Raw genomic sequence first — 18,448 nt, forward strand, 5'->3', positions numbered from 1 at the left:
AGGCTGACCGAGCTGCCCGAGTCCAGCAGCGCCCGACACGGCCGGCCGTTTACCTCGACCCTGACTTCCGGGGCTCCCGCTGGCAGGTCCCGATGTACTATGCACCCGGCCAGCCATGTCCGTGCAGGAGTGGAGGTGACTTCGGTCGGCATGGGCTCATCCCGCGGAGTGGGAGCCGCCGGCCTGCTTACTGGTCGGGAGATGCCCTCCGGCGCGCGTTGCTCCTGGGCCACCCTCCGGGGAAAAGGCGGCCCTCGCTCCCCAGACTCCCGCCGGTGTGCCGCCTCCGCCAGCTCCATTGCCTCCACGAGTTCCAGGGTTGTAGCGGGGTTCCGCATCCCCACGGCTTGGCGGTGGGTCCGTGGTAGAGCTCTGAGGAGTCGATCGATCACCACGCGTTCCGCTACGTGGGCGGCCGTAGGCCCCCCGTCCAGCAGCCAGTGTTGCGCCAGACGAGACAACTCGGCCGCCTGGGCACGGGCGGGCAAGCGGGGTTGATAGACCCAGTCATGGAAGTATTGGGCCGCGCATACCGGAGACAGCCCCAGCCGGGCCATAATTTCCCTCTTCACTTCCTCGTATCCTTCACCACTTTTTTTATACCTGCATTCTCCACCAGTGTAACGGGGTGGAAGGAACACGCGACAAGGAGAGCTCAAATAAATACCCCGGAGGGTGGATTTATTCACAGAGAAAGTGCTCAAGTGAGTGCGCTGGGTCCTGAGGTGAGTCGAGGCTTCTCCGTGTGTGAGTCGGTACTTCTCCGTGAGCGTGTTCCAGTGTCGGTGAGTCCGTGCGGTGCTCGTGCGTGGGCTGCTTGGTCACGGGCTGGTTTCTGGAATGCAAAGGAGACAACACGTTAGACTTCAGCTTCTGGGAGAGCATCTCTTCTCCCCTTCCTCGGGCCTCACGCGGCTTATCTGGCCGTGGGCTGATGACTCTCAGCTGTGACCAATCAGCCCGTGATGAGCGGGTGCAGGTGTTCCTCGTCCGTTTCCAGGGCAACGCTGATATGAGCTCGGGACGCTCGTCACAATATATTTTAAAAAGCTACATATTTTGAATTTATCCAAAATGTATTTTCTTGCCTCTTTAAAAGTATGTACATATATTTTGTTAGTTTTTGTTTTGTTTAGTTTTTTAGTTTTTTTTTTGCCTTTGAAGATTTAGACAAGCCATATACTTGAAATATATTTTGATCAGAAAAACAATATAGCTTTTTTGCCATACGAGTTTGCACTCATTGGATGTTTTGCATTCTTCACTGATGCTGTCCTCAATAAAACACAGTGACTTCTAAATAGGACAGTTGCGTGTAGAATTATGGCTAGGGGTCAAAGGTCATCAGTCAGGGTGGTTTGCTCGTAACATTACATCTTAAATCAGTGCAGTGATGGAGAAATTAGAGGCTGGTCATATGTGCGCTCTGATCTCCAGCGTAAATGTGGTCGCTTCAATCCTCCGCAGCATTTCGAAGAGGAATGGAGATGTGTATCTAGTGTTTCCTTATTTTTGTGCAGGAAAGCACAGGCTTGTTGACTTCCTCTCCCTCCCTTCCTTCCTTCTCTGCGAAGGTACTCATCTGAAAAAATGAGAACAAAGTGATTGTTCCTGTTCTCTTTCTTAAGTCACTTCAAATGCTGTTTGTGCGGCTGGAGCTCATTGTGAGGAGAGCCGAGCAGGAGACAGGTAAGAGACCACACACACACACACACACACACACACACACACACCGATGCGCTTTACAGGTGCAGGTGTTCAGTTATGGATCAATATGGATTCTGTAATAATCAAATGTTCACATGATGCACTAACGTGCTGAAAATGATGTTCTTCTTCAGTATTTTTGTCTTGTTTTGCAATGCAAATGTCTAAAGATCCTTAGATCAAGATATAATTACTTGAGAAGAAAAATGGCAGGTAACAAATGCTATTTTCTGGAAGAAAAAAAATCTAAATTAAGTGACTTCATGCGCTTGAAATGAAAAAATATCTGCTAATGGGGTTCGAAAAACACATGTTTTATTTTTGAAATAACTTTGTTTTTCTGACTCCTTTGGCAGATGTTTGTTCTTGTTTAAGGCAAAAACTCACTTAATTATGATGCATTTTTCAGAAAACAAGACTTCATTTCTCAAGTCATTTTGCTTGCAAGTAAATGTTTCTTAAGAGGTAAGAATTTTGAGATATTTGCTCTGGAAAACATGGGGAAAATACCAAATAAAACTGTTGTGCAGTGCATGTTTTGGGTTTACATTAAACTGCATGTTTTAGCAATACAAATGCATACTAGAGAGCATCATGTTTTTTGCAAAAGGAAAACATTCAGACTATGAAACTCTGATTTCTGTATTTAGCTCATGTAGGGTTTAGTAAATAATCTGCATGTTTAGTTTGAAATGTGTGGTTATGCATGCGAATTCTTCATTTGAGGATAGGTTTCTGTCTGCTGTTTGTGTCATTAATGCCATTCGTCTGTTTAAGGCAGAAGTATTTGGTGTTGTTTGCATTAGTTGGGCTCGTTTTTGAGTATTTCCTCGCTGAGATATGATTGTATTCTCGAATGGCAGCACCGGCTAATGGCTTGTAATGAAAAAGAGAAGTTCCAGTTCTAATGCAGTGAAAATGAAACACAGAGGAACAGCAGAGAGGAAGAGAGCGTCGCGTCTGTCTGATAGGAACACAACGGGATTTCTAGTTCTAGTTTACAACAAAGCCAGTGAAGATCAATTCATGTAGCTGCAAAAGTTACTTAGTGTACAATCTTAAATCAAGGTACATTTACTTGAGAAGCTAAATGACTTTAAAATCTGAAAAATGCATACAGATGAAGTGAGTTTATGCCTAAAACAAGAAAAACATCTGCCAGTGGAGTCAGAAAATGAAACTAAATTCAAAGTGAAAACAATTGTTTTTCTGACCCCATTGGCAGATATTTTTCTTATTTTACGCAAAAACTCACTTCATTTTGATACACTAAAGTTTCAAGTAAATGTGTCTTAATTTGAAAATGTTTAGATATTTGTACTGTAAAAACATCACTTTTTTTGCAGTGGCGCTTGCAACGCCAAGGTCAAGGGTTCGATTCCCAGCAAATGCATGAACTGATCAAATGTGAATGCAATCCAAATGACTTTGGATACAAGCTTCTGCCAAATGCATGAATGCAGTAACTCATTCCACATGTTTTGACAGCAGGTGATGGATGATTTGATCTGATCGTGTAGAAACCTCCAGCATGGATTCGAACGAGAGCGAAAGCAAGCGTCCAGAGGACTTCACCAGCAGAAACATCGACCTTTCTCTTCTTCCCTATCCTCTTCCTCATCCCGTTGTGCCTCAGCCACACCGATACTTCCCGGACATGATCGACCTCAACCGACTGCGGCTCCATCGTGTCGTCCAGGTGAAGCAGGAGACAGTGAAGCCACTGCCGCTGTGGCCTCCGTCGCCGTTACTCCTGCGCTCTCCCGCGCCCTACTTCCCTCCTTTCCACCCTAGTCTGGTCCCGTTCCCGTTCCTCCTGCCCGGCTCCATCCCGCATCTCTCTCCGAATCCCTTCTACCCTACAGAGGCCGTGCGGTTTCGCCGCAGGAGCCAAGAAGCCAGCAAAGTCGAAAATCTGAACGTGCACGTGGACGACAGCTACTATATAGACGTGGGTGGCGATCAGAAGCGCTGGAAGTGCCGCATGTGCGAGAAGTCCTACACGTCTAAATATAACCTAATCACGCACATCCTGGGCCACAGCGGCATCAAGCCGCACGAATGCAACCTCTGTGGGAAACTCTTCAAGCAGCTGAGCCACCTGCACACACACAAGCTGACGCACCAGGGCGCGCGGCCGCACAAATGCCAGGTGTGCCACAAAGCCTTCACACAGACCAGCCACCTGAAGAGACACATGATGCAGCACAGCGACGTCAAGCCCTACAGCTGCGGCGTCTGCGGCCGGGGCTTTGCGTATCCCAGCGAGCTCCGCGCACATGAGCTCAAGCACGAGAGAGGCCAGGAGAACGTGTGCGTGGAGTGCGGACTCGACTGACAGCAGGTGATGGATGATTTGATCTGATCGTGTAGAAACCTCCAGCATGGATTCGAACGAGAGCAAAAGCAAGCGTCCAGAGGACTTCACCAGCAGAAACATCGACCTTTCTCTTCTTCCCTATCCTCTTCCTCATCCCGTTGTGCCTCAGCCACACCGATACTTCCCGGACATGATCGACCTCAACCGACTGCGGCTCCATCGTGTCGTCCAGGTGAAGCAGGAGACAGTGAAGCCACTGCCGCTGTGGCCTCCGTCGCCGTTACTCCTGCGCTCTCCCGCGCCCTACTTCCCTCCTTTCCACCCTAGTCTGGTCCCGTTCCCGTTCCTCCTGCCCGGCTCCATCCCGCATCTCTCTCCGAATCCCTTCTACCCTACAGAGGCCGTGCGGTTTCGCCGCAGGAGCCAAGAAGCCAGCAAAGTCGAAAATCTGAACGTGCACGTGGACGACAGCTACTATATAGACGTGGGTGGCGATCAGAAGCGCTGGAAGTGCCGCATGTGCGAGAAGTCCTACACGTCTAAATATAACCTAATCACGCACATCCTGGGCCACAGCGGCATCAAGCCGCACGAATGCAACCTCTGTGGGAAACTCTTCAAGCAGCTGAGCCACCTGCACACACACAAGCTGACGCACCAGGGCGCGCGGCCGCACAAATGCCAGGTGTGCCACAAAGCCTTCACACAGACCAGCCACCTGAAGAGACACATGATGCAGCACAGCGACGTCAAGCCCTACAGCTGCGGCGTCTGCGGCCGGGGCTTTGCGTATCCCAGCGAGCTCCGCGCACATGAGCTCAAGCACGAGAGAGGCCAGGAGAACGTGTGCGTGGAGTGCGGACTCGACTTCCCCACGCTGGCGCAGCTCAAGCGCCACCTGACGGCGCACCGCGGCCCTGTGCAGTACGACTGCGGCGAATGCGGCAAGAGCTTCCAGTATCCCAGCCAGCTGCAGAACCACATGATGAAGCACAAGGACATCCGGCCGTTCATCTGCAGCGAGTGCGGGATGGAGTTCGTCCAGTCGCATCATCTCAAGCAGCACGCGCTCACGCACAAGGTGAGAGGAGGGCGGGACTGTGACGTACGCTGTAGAAAAGATTTTTGCAGTAGAAAATACAGTTTCGGTCTTTAGTATTTAAAAAGAACAAAAACTAATAAAAACGGCAAAAACACAACAAAATCAGAAACAATTTACTACAATTAAAATGATAACATAATAACATAATATAAAAATAAAACCTACACTGTAAACATTATTTTTCACTGTAGATAGTTGCAGTAGAAAATACAGTTTCGGTCTTTAATATTTAAAAAGAACAAAAACTAATAAAAATGGCAAATCACAACAAATTATTAAAACTTTAACTAAAATTAAAATGAGAATATAAATATAAAAATAAAAACTACACTGTAAAAGTTTATTTTTCACACATTTAAAAAAAATGCAAGAAAATACAATCTTAGTCCATTTTAATTCAGTGTGTCATTATTTGTGACATTTACAAGTAATTTCTGACTGAAAATAGTTTCAAAGACAATCCTACACTAACTGTTTCAGTGTAATTCAAAATATTACTAAAACTGTTCAAAACTGTACATGATTTTGTGTAAATTGTGAAAAGTGTACTTGAAAATTGTTTCGAAATATAATATTTTCAGTACTGCAAAAAGCAATGTTCATCAAATCAGAAACAATTTACTACAATTAAAATGATAACAGAAAATATAAAAATAAAACCTACACTGTAAACATTATTTTTCACTGTAGATAGTTGCAGTAGAAAATACAGTTTCGGTCTTTATTAGAACAAAAACTAATAAAAATGGCAAAAACACAACAAATTATTAAAACTTTAACTAAAATTAAAATGAGAATATAAATATAAAAATAAAAACTACACTGTAAAAGTTTATTTTTCACACATTTAAAAAAAATGCAAGAAAATACAATCTTAGTCCATTTTAATTCAGTGTGTCATTATTTGTGACATTTACAAGTAATTTCTGACTGAAAATAGTTTCAAAGAAAATCCTACACTAACTGTTTCAGTGTAATTCAAAATATTACTAAAACTGTTCAAAACTGTACATGATTTTGTGTAAATTGTGAAAAGTGTACTTGAAAATTGTTTCGAAATATAATATTTTCAGTACTGCAAAAAGCAATGTTCATCATCAAATAGCTAAACATTCTTAAACGAACATGCATTTATTTGAAAAGCTGACTTTATAGCAAAATATTAAGTCAAAAAAAAAAAAAATAACACAATATTTTCATACACAATCCAAATTAAAAACAACATCTTTTTTTGATACATTTTTTATTCTTCTTTTGTTTTGATGTCGGAACTGTTTTTGGTCGTTTTTCAATCGATAGGTGTGCAAGGATAATTGTTGATTGATTGCTTCTCAAGTAAATAAAAGGTCCAATAAACTTGCCATTGTATATTATGACTGTTGACTTATTTTGCTAGTTGCTTTGGATAAAACCGTCTGCTAAATGCATAAATGTAAATGTATCTTGATTCAAGAATCTTTAGATATTTGGACTGGAAAACAACAAACAAGACTAAAATATAGTTTATATCTGAGGTTCAGAAAAAGCAGTGAAAAAACAAAACAATGCTAAAGACACAGCATACAATGCAACTACTAAATGCAGACTTACTTTGAAAAGGAAGAAGAAAACCACTTACCATTTCTTCAGGTGCTAATGTCAAAGGTCGGGCATCAATTACAATCGAATTGTAACATCTAGGTGAAACATGAACAGGTTGCGACGCCCTCACCCTGCAATAATCATCAATAAAACTACAAGAAAACACGACTAAAGCCCCGTTCACACCAAGAACGATAACTATAAAGATAACGATATTAGCGTCCACACCAGCGAACGATATCGTCCGTTTATTCTAAGCGCACATGCCTCTGCCGCTCGTGACAGCAGGATGGATTCTGATTCGCATTTAGAAGATATAAACATTCAAAGCTTGCAGTTCGTCACTTCCGACAAAACGGCTCAATGATTTTTTTGACGTCACATCGTACATCAAACTTTCTGTCCAATCAAATGCTCTCTAGAATCCGAAGCCCCGCCCCCTACACTATAAAATAGACGCTGATGCCGCGGTTGAAATCGGTCACTTGTCCACAGAATGTTTTCTGTACAGTGACTGGCACGTAGTGCACTATATAGGGGACAGGGAACGATTCAAACAGTGTAAACATGCTTCCATTGAGGAAAAGAAGAAGTCTGGTTTGGCGCTGTGTCCCGCTAACCACCGCACCACACACACCTGAAATCGGTCACTTGTCCACAGAATGTTTTCTGTATAGTGAATGGCACGTAGTGCACTATATAGGGGACAGGGAACGATTCAAACAGTGTAAACATGCTTCCATTGAGGAAAAGAAGAAGTCTGGTTTGGCGCTGTGTCCCGCTAACCACCGCACCACACACACACTCTGCTCCGCTCCAGAGACACGATAGCATGGAGCGGATCACATGCACGAGTCGCCGCAGACCACTAAATGTATCGGAGCTATTTGAATTCTACACAGAATGCTATATTTTATAGCAATATGGATGAGATTGTGGCTGGCATCAGGGGCGGATTTAGTGAATTGGGGGCCCCAGGTAAAATATAGGAATGGGGCCCTATACATTTGCACACATTTTCCTAGATCAACCTTGAGGTTCCTTTTTTGTTGTGACGCTTGCTGCTGCTCAATGGTGCCCCATAGGTGTGTCCAATGTTTCTACATTTTTCATGTACATGTTATAATGGCTTTCTTTCATGTTGTAGCGCATGAAATAGCAACTGATTTACAGTTGAGATACAGGTTTTCACAAAAACTAAATAAATTATAAAATAATAAACCTCACAATTGAGCATTTAAACCAGGGGTGAGCCAGAAGTATAAATTATTATTTTAATTTAAAACGGGGTTATGTGAGTGGATTTTCGCATTGGTCTGAACAAAAACTGCAGACTGGATTATTGAAAATGAACATTCATTCTCTGCCAGTAGGAGGCGCTTTTGGAACGTCAGAAATATAGCAGTTTTCCTGGTATTGGCTGTAAAAAAAGCAGGGCTCCTCTCATAAACGCTACTTTATCAGATAAAATGAAAATGCCATCGAAACTTTTCTGAAGACAGTTGGTTCCATTCAGAGATTCAATCATATAAAACCTTGAATTAGTGAGAAAAATATAGTCTATATTGACGAGTAAAGTCCACTGATGAGTTACCACCGTAAGCCTGTGTGCAAAGGCTGTCTAATTCTAAACTTTAAAATATTATTTAACTACAAATTTAAATAAAACTGAAAAAAATAATGAAAAGGCAATTATACATTTACACACCTAAGGATTATAGCAACCAAAAAAGTAACTGCGTATGTGTCCTCTACTTGGTTCCTTCTCATAAATGAGCAAGCGGCACTTAAAATAATTATAAACATATAATACACACTGTTTCTCAATATTTAATTACAGCTTCAGATGCATGATATTTTCATCTCCTTCAAGCAGGATACACAAAAAGGACGTTGACGGTTGTTGTGGTAATAAACACCGTAAACAGCAACTCTTCGCGTGTCAGCGCTTAATGCGCATCTCCTATATGAAAAGCATTTTAGGGGGCCCTTGGTTTTTGGGGGCCCAAGGCGGTTGCCTACCTTTGCCTAATGGGTAAGTCCGCCCCTGGCTGGCATACTCTGTCAAATGCGGCTTTACGGAGCTCAACGGCTCTGAACGGCTCCTAGCCCAAGCTGTGATATAAACGAACGCTATTGGCTATATTAAAAAGGGGCGTGGCTGCTTGATATATCCTCTTCCTGTTTCAGTTAAAATGACGTCAACACATAGAGTAACGCTGCGTGTTTCTAAGCATTTCAGGGGACCTTTAAGACTGCAATAAATATGCATAAAATTGGTTTATGCTATGAATCATTGGCCATCGAGCACATAAAAACCATATAAGAAACCACCAATTGCAGTGTTCGGTTTTAAGAATATTTTGTTATTTTTTTAAGATTGTATCACTACTTGATGTCCAGTAAACTAAATATGCATGGGTGCTGAAGCAAAACCAATGGAGAAGCCTACCTCATATCTATTCCTGTAGATCAAAACCAAGGCCATGGGTTTGATTCCCAGGGAATGCATGAACTGATCAAATGTCTATAACTGTGAATCTGCTCTAAAGAGCATTGATGAGTCTCGTTTGGCTCCTCATGGACCGTTCATCCTCCTCCGTGTGTGTTTCAGGGAGTGAAGGAGCACAAGTGTCGCATCTGTGGCCGTGAGTTCACGCTGCTGGCTAACATGAAGCGGCACGTTCTGATTCACACCAACATCCGAGCGTATCAGTGCCAGCTGTGCTACAAGAGCTTCGTCCAGAAGCAGACGCTCAAGGCTCACATGATCGTCCACTCCGACATCAAGCCCTACAAATGCAAGGTGCGTCGCCGACTCAACGGCATTAATCCACACTGTAAAAAAAAAAATCTGTGACATTTACAGTACAATTACGGTAAAAACTTCACCGTAAAAAAACATGGTAGCAACATTTTAGGTTTTACAGACTTGACTGAAATTCACAATAAAATACCATATTTCAATAACTGATGTAATGTTAATAAACCAACATATTGACGTAATATCTGAATCATTGTAATGCACTGATAACCACCAAGAACTGGTGGTGATGAGAAAGTCACACGATGAACCAAAGCTCATCACAAACAGCTTTTCTACGAGCTGAGGAGGACAATACTTATATATAGAAGGTGCACAGTGTCATTCACACTAACACTAAACCCCATCACGGTGACACACATGAAACTGAAATAATGCAATAAACATTCATTTAACAACATTAGATGTAAGATTAAACCCTAATGTACACAACTGATAAGAAAAAACTAAGAAGAAACATGTTATTTCAACAAAAAAACAACAAATATGAAGTGTCATGCAGGGAATTCTGGGAGTGTCAATTTACGTTTTTTCACTGTAAATTATACAATGACTTTTTCTTTTTCACTTCCAAAAACCGTATTTTTAACAGCATTTTACTGTAAAATTACATTGAATGTAATTACATTTATTCACCGAATATAGTATGGAAACTTACTGCTAACCAGTTAACAGGTTTTTACTGTAGCATTTTTACAGTCTTTTACTGTTAAATTCACAATAATTTTTTACAGTGTGCAGGTTTGATGAAGGCAAATTTAAGGCTTGGGAAGGAATCAATTAAAGGCAATATGGTCTCTAAAAGTAAGCAATACTTCAAAGTTTAAAAATACAGATTCCATTACCTCTAAATTTAAGGTTTGAATAGCTCTGTACTAGAATATGCAAATAATTTTTACTGTACCTTCTGATCACTCTGCAAAAAAAAAGTGTCCTGTTTTACGGTGAAGATTCTTAAATCAGTTTACTTGTGAAGCAAAATGACTTAAGATAAGACGCCTTGTTTTCTGAGGAACTGATCAAAGTGAAGTGAGTTTATGATTAAAACAAGAACAAATATCTGCCGATGGAGTCAGAAAAATCAACTTAATTGTCTTTTTCTCTATATTTTATGACTATATTGTTATTATGAATTAATGTATTGTCTATTCTCTTTATTATTAGTGTTTTATTACCTTAAATGATATGTATGTCAGCACTATGTCTGTACTTTCTATAAACACACTTGGCAATAAAGCTCTTTTTGATTCTGATTCATTCAAAGGGCAAAAAGGTTTCATTTCCCCAGATATTTGTTCTTGTTTTAATCATAAACTCACTTCATTTTGTTCAGTTTCTCAGAAAACAAGACTTGATTTCTTCAAGGATGTTTAGATACTGGAAAACAAGATGAAAATAGAGGAAGAGATTCATTTAATGCCATGACATTATGAATTGAAGACTTTATGCTCTGATTTAAGAACTTTTAAGACCTGCAGAAACCCCGTTAATTGAATAATAAGAAGCACTGCAAAGCTGCTTTTCTTACTTAGATATTTTGTTTTGCTTTCAGCCAAGATATCTAAAAATTCTTAAATCAAGGTTTTTCTAGACAAGTAAAAATTATTGTCTTGTTTTCAGCAAAAATTAGTTTTTGCTTAGAACAACCAAAATAAACTTATTTCTAACAGAAAATAATACACCCTAAAAAATGCTTTGTTAAGTACAACCCAACCGCTGGGTCAAAACAGCCCAATTGCTGGGTTTGTCCCTATTTTACCCACCACTGGATTGTATTTAACCCAGCATTTTTATAGTGTATTATTTTGCTCACTCCGTTGGCAGATTATTTTGCTTGTTTCAAGCAAAAACTTAAGTTTGACTCGCTTTTTCTGAAAACAAGAAAGGCATTTTTTGAGATTTTGACTGAAAACAAGACAAAAAAATATTTTTGCCATGAGCAACGCAAAGCTGCTTGTGCTGTACAAACGGAATGTGAACATATGCATGTGAATATATACCTTCAGTTCTTCAATGACTGTACATCGTAATAAGGATGCAAAGACATCCAGCCCTTCATGAATTCTTGGTTGTTTTGGAATGCGTGTGACCTTGGGCTGGTCTCAACGATGACCAGATACGTTTTTGGCAGTTGAGTGTCTCCTCGTCTATAGGAAGGATATCGCTGCACAAACTGACTGTGTAACAATGGCTCTCTCGTCCCCCGAGAACAGGCCCCACAAATAGATTTCATCTCGCTTTCTCTTGTGCTCAGAAGCACTTCCTGTTTTCTCACGGTCCGTCGGACAGTTTACAGTCCCTCTATCCTCCTGAAGGAAAGGAAAGGACCACCCTAATAAAAAAATGGTCCAGCCCTCCACTGGCTCCTGCAAACTCCTTCATATTCCTGAGAGAAACTCTCAGCTGTCATGAAGTCTACTGTAACTCTCTCTTCGACGATGAAATGCTTTCATGAGAGGCTGTGAATTACAGTCACCTTTGGTAAGGCTTTTACGCAGCATGAATACCAATATAAGACACCAGTCACTCCACTGCTCTGCTTTTGCTGCATAGAATTACAGAACTGAATTCATTTTGCTGGCACGAGCAAAAATAAACCAAATATCTGGCAAGAAATGCCAGTTACTCAGTAATATGTACTTCTTGTTTACACTGCAAAAGGAAAAAAAAAAAAAAAAGTCATTTTCTGGTACAAACATGGAAATATTTTTAGATCATGATACATTTAATTGAGAATCAAAATGAGCGATTTATATTAAGTCTTGTTTTCTGAGAAACCTTGTATTTTGTATGCTTAAAACAAGAAAAATAACTGCAGATGGGGTGAGAAATCATGAAAAGCTTGATTGTTAAGATATTTGTACTGGAAAAGTGAAATAAATTACCAAGTAAAGCTGCGGTCACGTTAGCAAGCACGTTCCAGTGCAAAAACGGTAGCTTAGTATGGAAGCCCGTTTCTGGCACTGAATACAAAGTAAAAAAAGATTATTGCCACTTCAATGATTCAGTGAACCATTCGTAAAGGCAGTCACTTGCTTCGTTTCGGAATGAATCAGCCGTTTGAACGAATCGATTGAATGAATGACTCACTGACTTAAGACAGGTATTAGTTGTATATAGAGTATCGTTTTTTTTTTTTTATAATTTAATATTTCACAATTTATTTGTATTTTTGTATGTTGAATTAAAATATTTTTATCTAAAGCTACTTATATTTCAGGAACTTTTCTGTAATGTCTATTCAGTGTTTTTTTTCTAAATGAACACGATAACTAATCTTTAATAATAACTTTATCTTTAATCGGCACATGATGTGCATGTTCATTATTTAATCTCATTAATTTGAGAATAATTTGATTAATTGGTACATTAAGTAATTAATTAGATTTTTTTTTAAATAATCACTTGACAGCCCTATTTAAAACATAACCCCGATTACTACTCAAAACTAGCCCGAAAATAGCCCAATTGCTTTCGAGGGGGTCCCCCGGTAAAAATCGCGTTTGGGGGGTAAAATACACATTTGTTTTGCGGGGTTCTCCTGGTACAATTCACATTCCAGTGCCTAAATATCACTTATTGGGGTCGCTTCAACCTGCTGACATGAAAAACAACCGGCGGCAATCGTGGATTTGGCAACACTGGTCCGCAAACTACGATTAATATAGCTCCTCCCCGAACTTCCCGCTGCCCTGTATCTTGCTCTCTCATTGGCTGTAGGTCATCGCCGATGTGTTTTTCAGTCAGAACTCATTGCACACAGCGTGATTGTGAATCGCCGACAGCTCCAGATATTTAGCATGCCAAATATTTCGCGGGTGTCGGTGACGCGATTCTCTCAGATCGCGTCTTTGATAATTCACACTACGTGATTCTCACTCGCGTGTACGAGCACCGATTTGCCTCCGATTTCAGCCATTTGTCGGCGATTTCGCAAAATCTGTCGGCGAGTGAAAAATCGGGCTGCAGTGTGAACTCGGCATTAGTCGTGAAAATGTGTGTGCGGAATTTTTGTCTGCTTTTACACTATTACACTATTTTTTTTAGTTCGCGGTTTAAAGCGATCTCCCCGGAACGCGATTTTGATCGCGCGAAATTCTATTGGAGGGAAATTTCGCTGAGCAACATTAAACACATTTAGAAAACTGAGTGGAAGCTTGTTTCTGCCATGAAATAAAAAAACTATTTTAAAAAGGTAATTGTGTCGTTTTAGCTCACAATTATTACATATTTTCTTGCAATTGCGAGTTTATATGTGACAATTCTGAGTTTGTATCTCACAGTCCGGTCTTTTTTTCTCGCAATTAAGAGTTTGTCACAATTATGATTTTTTTTCTGTCTCGCAATTGTTTCCTCCATGGAATAAAATTTTTTTTAAAAGTAATTGCTACTTTTTATCTCACAATTTTGACCTTCTTGCAGTTTATACGTGGCAACTCTGAGTTGTTGTTTTGTTTTTGTTTGTTTTTTTCTCCTCTGAAATCTGAGTTTGCATCTCACAATTCACAGTTTCCATCACGGAATAAAAATAACTAAATGAAAAGGTAATTGCGACTTTTTATCTTTGACATTTTTCTCGCAGTTCTGAATTTATATCTCACAATTCTGACCTTGTTTCTTAGAATTGTGAGAGAAGTGAGATGCAAACTCAAAAATGTGACATAAATGACCTTTTTTGTTGTTTTATTCCATGACAAGCTTCATTTGTGAGTCTTGTATAGCTTTGATAGTGCTTGACCAGGTCAAAGATTTCTGAATAGTTACTCTCTTTACAGCTGTGTGGAAAGGAGTTTAACAGAATGCATAATCTGATGGGCCACATGCACCTGCATTCTGACAGCAAACCCTTCAAATGCCTTTACTGCGCCAGCAAGTTCACGCTGAAGGGAAACCTGACCCGCCACATGAAGGTCAAACACGGCATCATGGACCAAGGCCTGGACGCTCGCGGTGAGCAGCCTTACATATGTGACCCCGGACCACAAAACCAGTCATAAGGGTGCATTTTTTTGACATTTAGATTGATGCATCATCTAAAAGAATGAAAATAATCTGAATAAATATGCTTTGCATTGATGTATGGTTTGTTGGGATAGGACAATATTTGGCTTGAGATGCAACTATTTGAAAATCTGGAATCTGAGGGTGCAAAAAAATCTAAATATTGAGAAAATCATCTTTAAAGTTGTCCAGATGAATTCTTAGCAATGCATATTACTAATCAAACATTAAGTTTTGATATATTCACGGTAGGAAATTTACAAAATGATATGTTTACACATCACTGGAAACATGATTTCCTCAGTATTTGTCTTGTTTTCCAAAACATCCTTCACTCAAGATACATTTGAGAAGTCATGTTTCCTGACAAATGCATCAAAACGAATTGAGTTTGTGCTTAAAATGAGAAATAATATTGGCTAATGAGCTCAGAAAAACAATTCAAAGGGAAATCAAATATTTTTTTTTGCAGATTGTTTGTTTTGTTTTAAGCATGAACTCACTTCATTTTGATACATTTTTAGAACACAACACTTGCTTCTCAAGTAAATGTATCTTGATTTAAGAATGTACTGAAAAACATAAAATACTCTTGAGGAAGAACATCATTTTTGCATAACTGTGTACTTATAATATCAGAGCAGCCAGCCAAGCAAATACATTCTTAAGTAAACTTAAATGTAGTCTATTTTTACTCTACAACCTTTTGGACAGGTTTTCTTCCTTAAAACGAGTAACACACTTCCTCAGCAAAGAAAAGGAAGTATTGGAGAATAAGTCCGAAGCCTTTAGCTACACAAGATAACGCACTTCTCATCGTTTCCCAGAAAAATGCACAAAAAACAAATCAACAAAAATGCCGTTGCACAATTCCAGTTCACAAATGGAAGCAGAGAAAGAGAGTTTGGCAGCATCCAACAATTCAACCAGCACATACACACAAAAACGTATGTTTTTTTAATGTTGTTGAAAGATGCAAAGATGCCTGATGCATTCATTTGATCAAAAATAGTAAGAATAGTAATTTTGAATGATTTCTGAAGATCATGTGACACTGAAGACTGGAGGAATGATGCTGGAAATACAGCTGCGCATCACAGAAATACATTACAGTTTAACACATATTCACACAGAAAACAGCTGTTTTACATTCTAATAATATTTCACATTTTTACTGTATTTTTGAACAGTTTCCGATTTAAAAAAAAAAATTTGTTTAAATCATACTCATTCTAAATATTTGACCAGCAGTGCACAGTTTGCTGCATTTGTATTTTTTCAAATCCCCGTGCATGAATATTCAACTCTCAGGCCTTTTTTGTTTTTAGGCACCACACCTTCTGGGTATTTGTCCTGATGAAGCTCTGAGAGCAAAGAGGAAGTGCTCAGATCCTCTTCCTGTCTTCCGATCACCTCTGAAACACACAGAATCAGGTACTGTGAACCGTCTCTGCTGAACTGAAAGTCCTGGATGAATCAGGACAAAGGGGTTTCTGTAAACACGGCGCTGCTGAGAAAACTGTAGCACTGTGAAAAATAAAAAAACAGTTCCACTTCTGTGTGACCAGAGCCACCGGTTAATGACCCGACCCTGCCACATTTACACTTCAAATAACAGACTCAAGTGCATTGCTAGATAATAAGTGCATTGCTCTATAAAACACAAAAGCACTTTTTACACTACAGCAAAAAATATATATTTTCAAATTTCTAAATATTTGCTCAAATATATGTACATAAATATATTATATATTTTTGGCTATTTTTATGATCATTTTGAAAGTATATTTTAAAAATATAAATATATATTTATATTTATTTATGTTTTTATATTTTATAAGCATTCAAAAATATTTTGCCCTCCATATATATTTAAATCCAAAAAAATACATTCACATCAGAGTTATTATAATTGACTAAAACAAAAGAAAAACTACTTGAAATAAAATAAAATCTAAAAACTTTTCAGTTAGCTTCCAAGGTAACATTTCCCATTTTCAATTTGATGCGCTAATAAAACTGAAATAAAAATTTATAAAAACTATATAGACATATTTAAAAAATGACAAAAAGCACGACTACATAACTAAAACATTAACTAGAATTAACATGAAAGCAGAAAATATCAAACTCAAATCGAATTCGAAATATTCACAAAAACATTCTAAAATATTAACGACATTTTGTAACAGGTGCCAACACACAGTACAACACAGAGGACACTGTATGCTTCTCCCTTTGAAAAATGTAAACTAAATATATTTTCAATTTCACGAATATATTCGATTGAGTTTACTCTGTTTACTTCGTTTCTTCCCACATGCTCTTTACATTTTACTTTGTCATAATAACATACTTCCACATTGTATCCAGAGGTTGCTCGAAATAAGAGAAGAGGAATGTATGTGTTTTAAAAAAATACAAAAGAGTTGTATATTTGTATGGAATAATTGTGATGAGGAATTACAATTATGTAATGTAAAATGTTTAAAAACTAATAAAATAAAATAAATTATTTGTGCATGTAATACTTAAACTATTGTAATCATGTATGTACATTTTGGGAAATGTCTTATGTAACTGCATTATCAAATTCAGTGAAAAGTGATGCTTATTAGATAAATATGTATAAAGGGTAGGCATAATAAGCAAAGGCTTCAGCCTACACCTTTTTCAGCTATTATGTATATTTTTATTTTTTATTTAATGTGAAAAGTTGTCTGTGAGGACCGAAATCATTTTTTTGTTGAATTGTTGTTGTTATACAGGAGTTTGTTTTAAGGAGTTTAATTAAATGATTTTGACTCTTTTTTTATGTAAAAAGTAACGATTAAGCAGTAAGTTGAGAAGAATGCTGTTTCTAAAGCTTATTTAAATTAATTTCTGTAAACACTGAAATCAGCAGCTGTCAATCACGCGTTTATGAGACCAGAGCGCCCTCTATTGGACTCACCTACAATTTTTTTTTATTTAATGTGAAAAGTTGTCTGTGAGGACCGAAATCATTTTTTTGTTGAATTGTTGTTGTTATACAGGAGTTTGTTTTAAGGAGTTTAATTAAATGATTTTGACTCTTTTTTTTTATGTAAAAAGTAACGATTAAGCAGTAAGTTGAGAAGAATGCTGTTTCTAAAGCTTATTTAAATTAATTTCTATAAACACTGAAATCAGCAGCTGTCAATCACGCGTTTATGAGACCAGAGCGCCCTCTATTGGACTCACCTACAATCACACCATTATTATTATCATTTTTGCAGTACATTTTACAAAAAAATAAAATTTCAGTATTTCATATTTAAAAAGTACAAACATAATTATGTATTTTTTTTTTTTAAAGAAGTCTCTTCTGCTCATCAAGGCTGCATTTATTTGACCAAAAAAAACAGTAATATTGTGAAATATTATTGCAATTTAAAATAATGGTTATCTATTTTAATATACTTTAAAATATAATTTATTCCTGTGATGCAAAGCTGAATTTTCAGCATCATTACTCTTTAGTGTCACATGCTCCAACATTTGGTTTTTGACCACTGAAAATGTGTACAATTTGCTCCTGGAGCCATATTGAAATTCCAATATCTCTGGAACAGAACTATATAGGGCCTTATAAATGAAAATGCCAAAAGAAAAGTTTGTTAAGACCCAATATCTAAAAGGGCATTAATTTATCTGTAATACTTCCTGAGTTACAAGCCTGCAAACTTTGGAGAAAAAACTTAAAAAGTGCTCTTTCCCCCATTTTTGAATGGTCACCATTGACACATAATGCAACGGAGATTGGTAAAGTCAACAGATTTTATTAACAGACCTAACAATCTCTGTGTGAAAATAACATTATGATGCTGCCATCTTTCTGAAGTCATTTTTACTCTCCTGTAATTTGGCTCTGAATCTCAGGTGAAAATGGCCA

At 38.7% G+C, this 18,448-nt stretch overlaps 2 protein-coding genes across 2 annotated transcripts; both read left to right on the forward strand.

The window, feature by feature from the left end:
- Positions 1 to 1,589: 1,589 nt before the first annotated feature.
- On the forward strand, positions 1,590 to 4,045 carry LOC107573336 (zinc finger protein 366-like). Its single transcript, XM_016259776.1, has 2 exons — positions 1,590 to 1,689; positions 3,196 to 4,045. Exon 2 carries the CDS (start codon positions 3,239 to 3,241, stop codon positions 4,043 to 4,045), a length of 807 nt encoding a protein of 268 aa, XP_016115262.1. The 5' UTR covers positions 1,590 to 1,689; positions 3,196 to 3,238.
- A 4-nt stretch (positions 4,046 to 4,049) lies between these two features.
- On the forward strand, positions 4,050 to 14,617 carry LOC107573350 (zinc finger protein 366-like). The gene is made up of 3 exons (XM_016259792.1): positions 4,050 to 5,108; positions 9,325 to 9,516; positions 14,310 to 14,617. Exons 1-3 carry the CDS (start codon positions 4,092 to 4,094, stop codon positions 14,529 to 14,531), a joined length of 1,431 nt encoding a protein of 476 aa, XP_016115278.1. The 5' UTR covers positions 4,050 to 4,091; the 3' UTR covers positions 14,532 to 14,617.
- The last annotated feature ends 3,831 nt before the right edge of the window (positions 14,618 to 18,448 follow it).

Source organism: Sinocyclocheilus grahami, unplaced genomic scaffold, assembly GCF_001515645.1.
Source record: "Sinocyclocheilus grahami isolate Dianchi unplaced genomic scaffold, SAMN03320097.WGS_v1.1 scaffold1921.1, whole genome shotgun sequence".
NCBI classification, from domain to species: domain Eukaryota; kingdom Metazoa; phylum Chordata; class Actinopteri; order Cypriniformes; family Cyprinidae; genus Sinocyclocheilus; species Sinocyclocheilus grahami.